This window comes from Cyprinus carpio, chromosome B15, assembly GCF_018340385.1.
Source record: "Cyprinus carpio isolate SPL01 chromosome B15, ASM1834038v1, whole genome shotgun sequence".
NCBI lineage: Eukaryota > Metazoa > Chordata > Actinopteri > Cypriniformes > Cyprinidae > Cyprinus > Cyprinus carpio.
The window spans coordinates 2936914-2946085 of NC_056611.1; the positions used below are offsets into that span (position 1 = coordinate 2936914).

Consider the following 9172-nt stretch of genomic DNA (forward strand, 5'->3'; position numbering starts at 1 on the left):
GTGATTCGTTTGGTTAGTGCAATAGTGATTCCAAGTCTGTGCAGTAGTGATTCGTTTAGAGCCTGGAGTCCGAAGTCTGCGCAGTAGTGATTCATTTGGAACCCAAGTCTGTGCAGTAGTGATTCATTTGGAACCCAAGTCTGTGCAGTAGTGATTCATTTGGAGCCCGATTCTGCGCAGTAGTGATTCGTTTGGAGCCCAAGTCTGTGCAGTATTGATTCGTTTGGAGCCCGAGTCTGAGCAGTAGTGATTCGTTTGGAGCCTGAGTCTGCGCAGTAGTGATTCGTTTGGAGCCCAAGTCTGTGCAGTAGTGATTCGTTTGGAGCCTGAATCTGCGCAGTAGTGATTCGTTTGGAGCCCAAGTCTGTGCAGTAGTGATTCGTTTGGAGCCTGAGTCTGTGCAGTAGTGATTCGTTTGGAGCCTGAGTCTGTGCAGTAGTGATTCGTTTGGAGCCTGAGTCTGCGCAGTAGTGATTCATTTGGAGCCCAAGTCTGTGCAGTAGTGATTCGTTTGGAGCCCAAGTCTGTGCAGTAGTGATTCGTTTGGAGCCTGAATCTGTGCAGTAGTGATTCGTTTAGAGCCTGAGTCTGCGCAGTAGTGATTCGTTTGGAGCCCAAGTCTGTGCAGTAGTGATTCGTTTAGAGCCTGAGTCTGCGCAGTAGAGATTCGTTTGGAGCTAGAGTCTGCTCATTAGTGAATAGTTTGGAGCCCAAATCTGTGCAGTAGAGATTCATTATAGCCTGAGTCTGTGTGCAGTAGTGAATGGTTTGGAGCTTGGTTTGAGCCGCTTTAATTTTGTATTTTGGGAACGCAACATTCGTCATTAGAAACATTTATAATTTGTTGTAGTTTACAAAGAAGGTTCAGTGTCACATGATCTTCCGAAATCATTCTAATATGCTGATTTGCTGCTCAAGAATCATTTCTCATTATTATAAATGTTAGAAAGAGTTTTGCAGCTTAATAATTTTGTGGAAAATGATACCACTCAAACATTTGTATAAGATTTAAAAAAGAGAGAGTAATTAATAATTTTATTCATCATGCATGAAAGTGACAAAAAGTGAATGAAGACATTTAAAATGATTTCTATTTAATAAGTGCATTAACAAATTTAATTAATATATTTGATAAATGCAAATAAAAATGCTGTTCATTAAACTTTATATTTATCAAAAAATCTTGAAAAATAAAGTGCATCATCATTTCCACACAAAATATGGGGCAGCAAAATTGTTTTCAACATTGATAATAATCAGAAATGTTTCTTGAGAGTCAAATAAATTGTAACACCTCTGTTTATCAATTTGCACTGGCTACCAATAGCTGCTCGCATAAAATTCAAGGCTTTGATGTTTGCCTACAAAACCACCACTGGCTCTGCACCCTCATTCTTTACTTCAGACTTATGTGCCTCTAGAAGCTTGTGTTCTGCAAGTGAACATCGCTTGATTGTTCATCCCAAAGAAGCACAAAATCACTTTTATGGACTTTTAAATTAAATGTTCGCTCCTGGTGGAATGACCTGCCCAACTCAATCCCAGCAGCTGAGTCCTTAGCCATCTTCAGGAATCGACTTAAAACACATCTCTTCCATCTTTATTTGACACTCTAACTTTAGCACTCACTATTCTAATTCTATTCTTAAAAAAAAAAATCTAACTAGCTTTCTAATCTTTTTGTATTCTATCTGTTTCTTTTTCATTTATTATACAATTAACAAAAGCAAAAAAAGACCTTTAACACTAGTTTGCTCTATTCTTTTTCTATTCTATGTTTTCTTTTTATTTATTATATTACTGCATTAAGCTAACTGAGTCTTGTTTTAGCACTTGTATATCATTGCTCTTTTGTTGGTTTTGATAGCTTCTATTGTTTCTCATTTGTAAGTCGCTTGGATAAAAAGCGTCTGCTAAATGACTAAATGTAAATGTAATGATTTCTAAAAGAGTAATTCTGCTTTGCATCACAGGAATAACATTACATTTTATAATGTATTAAAATTGAAAACTTTTTTTGTATTTATAATATTTCACAATATATATATATATATATTTTTTTTAATTTATTTTGATCAAATAAATTCAGCATATATCAGAAGATAGTTATTTCAAAATCATTAAGAATCGTAGTGTTTCCAAACTTTTGTTTTACTATTATAACTATTATATTATTATATTGTTGTCATGATTATTAAATGCGGTTTTTATTTTTACAGGACAGTATGTATTTTTACAATATAAGATACATCTTTTAATGTGCTTAAATATATATTTTTAATAATGAGTGCTGGGGGTGTGTGATTTGTGGGCGTGGCTGGGGGCGTGGTCAGATTTTCCTTCTTTTTTTGTCTCTAGCTGATCACATGTGCCTGAATATGTAATTATTAATATTTAAACATACAATGGAAATGTTTTCATGAGATCTCAGCAAAAAAAAGTCCCAGTTTATTTCTAGAATTTGATGAATGATGGGATATGCTCCCGAGCCGTGTGCAAGATGTGATGTGTCTGTTTATGCATGTATAACACCTATAAACCTTTTTTTTTTTGGTGTTTAAATAGAAATGGAACATTACTGTAATTAGTGCCTGCCGTCAGTAAATGAATATTATCCTAAGCTATCATAACTGTTGGTAAAGAAATGACATTATAAATGTGTTAGTATTGTGCTCCTGCCTAATATCTCACAGTGGATGTTCAAGTTCAAGTTGACTGCATTGCATTGTGGGATATGATACTGCACTATTATCCTACCTGTACTGTTTCGCACAATGATCTTTTTTTTTTTTCTGTATGTATTAACCATCCAGATGATTTATGACATTCATCAAACTGTGCGGGATACAACCAGCACAGAGTGCACACAATAATCCATCCCACAATGCAATGCACTGGACTGGACCTTCCATTGACAGCATGACAAATGAACTAGAAGTGCTATGAATTTACCAATATATTTTTCTACAAAATTCAGTTAAATGCAAAAGTAACATGAATAAACTGAATGATCTCAATGACTGATGTGTGAAAACGCTCTTCACTGCATGATGCACTGCTTCACAGACAGACTAGTGTTCGTGTCAGCAGGTCGAATACAGTATATACTGCCAGCGGGATGAGTACAGAATGAGTATGATAGCACTGTGACAGTATGCTCTTGTGTGTGTGTTTGATTGTCATGTGACTCACAGAGAGACGGGAGAGGTGATGGTGATGAAGGAACTCATTCGATTCGACGAGGAAACACAGAGGACCTTCCTCAAAGAGGTGATGACACACTACACACACTACAGCACTCACACAACTCACTTATTTAGTATAATTTTGCCAGGAGACAGTTTTAAAATTTCTATCATATGTTAATGTTAAAAAAATATTTTGTAATATAACTTGGTTCTTTGTTTTTTTTTTTTTTTATTGTTTTTTGCCATAAAAATAGCCTAAGATGCTGGCATGGCATCAAATAAAAATATACTATAAAGCAAACACACACACACTACCAATGATTTCCCCAGCATGCACAGGGGTCACACCAGGAGAATGAGTCTGTAGGAGTCTCATAAGAGTGTCAGCACCTTCAGCACATTCACTGTAACCAGCGCAGCTTCTCCAGAGGAAGAAGAAACACTAGCGGAGGCTTGTCTGTCTCAGCGGCTGGAAGATCAGCCCCTGAGCGCTGGAGAAGAAAAATACAACACTGCTGTTACGTGATATAAACTACACATTAACCAAGGAAAAAAAAAATATTTTCATATAGTGTAGCTTTGTTTCAATACATTAGGGTGAAACACCCATATCATTCATTAGCGTATCATCGACACATCGATACCAGACAGTGTGTGTGTGTGTGTGTGTGTGTGTGCTGTGGTGGTGTGTGTGTGTGTGTGTGTGTGTGTCTGTGTTTCTGTGTGTGTGTGTGTGTGTGGTGTGTGTGTGTGTGTGTGTGTGTGTGTGTGTGTGTGTGTGTGTGTGATTTGAGCAGGCTTAGTTTACGCTCTGTAACCGCAGATGTGTTTGTGATTGTTGCTCTGTGGTTCAGGTGAAGGTCATGAGATGTTTGGATCATCCCAACGTGCTGAAGTTCATCGGTGTCCTCTACAAAGACAAGCGGCTCAACTTCATCGCTGAGTACATCAAAGGAGGAACGCTGAGAGATATCATCAAGAATATGGTGTGTGTGTGTGTGTGTGTGTGTGTGTGTGTGTGTGTGTGTGTGTGTGTGTGTGTGTGTGTGTGAGAGCTCTATGCTCACGAGTTTGTTTGAAGTGATAATGTTTAGCACGTCTCATGTTCAGGACACTTTCCCGCAGCAGCTCACATTTCTCCATCACAGTGCTGTGCATATGAATGCTGTCACGCTGTACTGTTGTCTCTCTGAATGTGAATGTGTGTGATCTGTGCAGGACAGCGGTTATCCTTGGAAACAGAGAGTGAGTTTTGCCAAGGACATCTCCTCTGGGATGGTGAGTCCTCGTCAGTGCTGCCCTCATCTGGACACTCAGCCCACATCACGCCACTTTTAAATGTTTTCTCCAATACTTCAGTAATTAATTTAACATTCATATTTTATGAGCTAAAAGGGTGAAAAATGTCAAAAGAAATGGTGAAAACGTTTTTATTATTTTGTTTCTGTTAATGAAAACTTAAGCTACATTAAATCATTAGCATGTTTAGAAAAACAAACTGAGCCCAAAAAATTAATTTTGACTCCAAAACTGAAATAAACTATAAATTAGCACGTTCATTTTAGTTTTAGTTTACATTACACAATGTATTATAAAATGCTAAAAAAAAAAAAGTAAATAGCATACAAAAAACAAAAACACTGAAAAAACTTTGATTAAAAACAAAATAATAAAAAAACAAAATAAATTCTAATTAAAAATTTGAGACAAACAAAGAAAAGTGAGTGTGGTGAATGTTGTCAGCAGCTGAATGAAATGTGATCTTCAGTGGCAGTGTTTTCTCATCAGTGATAGTAAAGCAGTTTCTGTCATTCTGTGCCTCAGGCGTATCTGCACTCCATGAACATCATCCACCGAGACCTCAACTCACACAACTGCCTGGTCAGGGAGGTCAGTGTGTGTGTGTGTGTGTGTGTGTGTGTGTGATAATACACATTAGAGCTCTGTTAACACAGTCAGCAGAGGATGGCAATCACATTCAGCTGAAGAGTTTTTTAAACAATAAAGCCAGTTCTCTCCGCTCCTGTGCTCTGCTTTTATAGATCAATGTAGTTTTAGTCAGTGTGTGTTGATTGTTGTTTGGCAGAATAACAGTGTTGTTGTGGCGGACTTCGGACTGTCCCGACTCATGGTGGAGGACAAGAATCAGGACAAGCTGTCCTCGGGACAGATCCCAGGCGTGAGGAAACCCCGACCGGGAGAAAGAGAGATACACCGTGGTGGGAAAACCCGTACTGGATGGCTCCTGAAATGATTCACGGTCAGAGACGACAGGCTGTGTCACCGTCCGTCTGTCATTAATCTGTTATTCTCTGTGTTAATCATAATGTTTCTCACAGAGAGCTCGTGTGCTGTTTTAGGATCAATCCTGTTTCAGAGAAGATTTTTTTAAAACTGCCAAGTTCTTAGAAATCATGTTTCAAATCATGTTTGTCTCCTAAATGTAAAAGTAAATGAATACTTTATTTACACCCTGAATGTGAGTGCACACATCATTAATCTCAAAACAAATATGATTTTTATTTTATTTATTCCGTTTGACTGAACCTGAACTTGTAGGTTAATAGATGCAAACAAAACAAGTGTTTAAATGTCCGTGCTGTTTCTCCGTCTGCTCCTCAGGGAAGAGCTATGATGAGAAGATCTTCTATCTGTCTCGTTTGGCATCATGCTGTGTGAGGTGAGTGTGTGAGGAATAAACAGGCTGCAGGCTCTGCTGTGAGGCAGTGTTCCCGGTCAGTGTGTCTCTCTCTCCCGTCTCAGATCATCGGCCGAGTCAACGCTGATCCCGACTGCATGCCCCGCGCCATGGACTTCGGGCTGAACGTGAAAGAGTTTTTGAAGGATCACTGCCCGTCTGACTGCCCGACCGCTTTCTTCCCCATGGCGGCGCTCTGCTGCGATCTGGACGCTGAGATACGGTTAGACGACCCAACGCTGACAAAACATGTGCATCAGCACATTAATATAAACTATTAGGGCTGTCAAGCGATTCAAATTCTTAATCTAATTAATTACATGATCTGCTGATTAATTAACTGCAAATTAATTCACACATCAATTTTGTCTGAAAAAGATCATTTAAAAGGAGTGATATAAATCAATGTCACATGCAGATATTGGTGTGAATCAGCTCTCTTGCTGTTGTGATATTACTAAACTCTATCATATGATATAAATATAAGAGGAAGAGCATTTGTGGATCAGATATAACAGCATTCTGATTGACTCCAACACACAGTCAGTCAGTCGCCCTCCATCATGTCATATTAATCGCACAAAATGAACGTGTCAGGGATGCACGATATTAGATTTTGGCTGATATTCAATATACCGATATTTTTCAAATCATTTTAGCCGATAGCTGATGCCTATATGTTATACATTTTCCATTGTTTTGAAACACCACTGACAAACAGTCTCTCCTGTGTGGAAACCATAAACTAATTATTTTTAATGTTTGGTAGTTTTGAGTAAAAAATTTAGAAGTAATAAACTTTAATTAAAATATCAACGGTTTTTTTTTTTTTTTTTGTATTTATTTTATTTATTTAATGACAGTACATTGAAAGCCTTGAAAATAACTGTAATAAAATCAATCTCTTGTTCTGTTTTTTTTTCTCTCAAAGCGATGTAGTTGAAACCATAACATTTTATTGTGGATTTAACATTAATAGATGGTCCTAAAGCAAAAAGGAAAAAAAAAAAGTTTATATTAATTTTTCATAATCCATTTGAAAAAATATATTACACCTTACTGAACAAAATCTGTATACATTAAATTATTTAATTTGCAAGTGTCATGCTTGTGATTTTTGGTTCATGTAAGTTACAACTTCTGACCTTTAAATCAAAACAGACACTTGATTTTATGACATCAATTTACTGCTTATTTTTATTCAAAAACACAAGTTGATACTCAGAAGTTTATTTGTGAAATTGTACTTCCATTTTATTAGAAGCAGGCCAACAGCATCCCCTCAGTAAATAAAACACTTTACCGGACGTGTTGACTCTCTCTCACACACCAGACAGCGCGTTCTGCGTACGGCTTTCACAGATTAAAAAATCGTTAGGAGTTACACTGGTTACTAAAAAAGCGCCTGGGGAGTGATATTGCTGAGATGTCCAATTATCGGCCAGTTTTTCTAATTTACCATTCCTGCCAAAATCCTTGAGCAGGTGGTTGGTAGCACTTAAAGCACAGCTATGTGTGATGATGCGTTAAGTGCATTTTGGGGAAACGCATGCGAAACCATAACAAAACTAAAATGCTCTTAAAGCTGCTAAGATCAGTCGTTATTGAGAAACGAGGCCCCTAATCACTAGCACACACCTGAGCACATGTGAGCTATCCGTCTTATCTGCAAGACATATCCGCATATCTTTTTCAAATGATCTGATATCAGTGGTTTACATCTTAAGAGTTCTTTATCGGTATTCCGATAACCTTTCGATATTATTGTGTGTCCCTAGAAACATGTTGAATCGACAGCCCTATAAACAATATTATAAGAACAAGCAATTACTGTTGATTTGTCAAAGCTAAAATAATAGAAGAGTGAAACTGTGTCTGCTCTATGCGCAGGCCTGCGTTGTGAAGCTGGAGTCGTGGGCTTGGAGAACCTGAAGATGCACCTGGAGATGGGCCTTCACCTGGTGTCCGAGCTGGAGCTCCATTCATCAGGACTTCTTAAGAAAAAACACTCGAGCAGCAAGAACATCCTCCACACGCTCCAGAGTAACAGCGGCGTCTCCCTCACAACAGATGCTCCGAGCGGTGTGCTGTTCACGTCTCACTCGCTCTGACTCTTCTGAGGCTCGAGGAGACGTGAATGCACCAGAAACACACCAGGACTCCTGCATCATCAGTGTTTTTCGTTGGGTTCATCACGCTTATAGTCCTCGCGTCGGGCATTTCCCGCAGTGTAAATAGAGTTTATTGTAAATGTGCAGCCATTATTTGAATTAATGAATGTTGTGTGAGATGCAAGTCCTCATGAGAAGATCAGGAAGATAATGACCTGTCCGTTGTCCCGACTTTGTGAAACGTCATACAGGTCACTCTAAGCTTATGGGGACTCTCCTCTTACCCCCAAATCAAAAATACAATCTAATCTGTTGTTTTGCGAGTAAAACACTGAAGCTTTTTTTGATGATGATGATTTATTATTTAAATTGTAAAAGTAATATTGCATTTGTTGTTGTAATGAAATGTATTTTATGGTGATTTTCCACAAAGGTCTTCACAGGCTTCGTGTTTGCTTGTGTAAAATCGGATTTCTGATATTCTCTTTCTTTTGATTTGGGGTTGAATCTCGTCGAGTTGACAGGGCTTCCTGTGGTGTTGCGGTGGTGATCTCATCCAAATCAAGAAGCGCTCGGGTATGTTGGACTGATCTGGAGGGGAGTTTGTTTGAAAAGCAGAGCCTGATTTGAAACCTGCATGTGGGAAAGAGCGTCTCACAGGGTCGATCCTCACTGAGTGGTGGCTGTGTGTGTGTGTGTGTGTGTGTGTGCGTGCGGGTGTGTGTGTGTGTGTGTGTGTGTGGTGGCGTGTGTGTGTGTCTCCTCATGGGAGCTTCAGCTTTACACAACACCATTGTTGTAAAATATTCTCCTCTGGATGCGCTGTGTCACTGTCACGACCTCCACTACTGATCCAGCTGTTCTCGTAAAGATCAACAGATGTTGTTTAGAAAACACAAAGGAGGAACGCCAGGAAAAAAGCACGTGTACAGACAGAAAAAAGTAAAAAACAAACAGATCTTCTTTGCTCTTCTTGAATAGAACCACTATTTTCTCTTTTCTAAAATGTTGAAATGCTTTGATTTGCACTATGTGTGAAAGCGGCTGCCTTCCTGTGGTTTTGGTGACTGTATGAATGCACTTCACTGATGGAGCCGCGGGCCCGAGCAGCAGATGCACGACGGATGGAAAGAGCTTCTGATCCCAGTGCAGTTTACTATATAAAGCACCTCATC

General features: G+C 38.7%; 1 protein-coding gene across 1 annotated transcript in view; it reads left to right on the forward strand.

The window, feature by feature from the left end:
- Positions 1-6182, forward strand: part of LOC109102825 (LIM domain kinase 1a) — a 33044-nt gene extending 26862 nt beyond the window's left edge. The window contains 10 exon segments of the mRNA XM_042738865.1: positions 3177-3270; positions 4043-4174; positions 4407-4466; positions 5013-5078; positions 5275-5372; positions 5374-5413; positions 5415-5448; positions 5811-5842; positions 5845-5868; positions 5952-6182. Coding sequence (XP_042594799.1) covers positions 3177-3270; positions 4043-4174; positions 4407-4466; positions 5013-5078; positions 5275-5372; positions 5374-5413; positions 5415-5448; positions 5811-5842; positions 5845-5868; positions 5952-6167 — 796 coding nt within the window. The 3' untranslated portion in view covers positions 6168-6182.
- The last annotated feature ends 2990 nt before the right edge of the window (positions 6183-9172 follow it).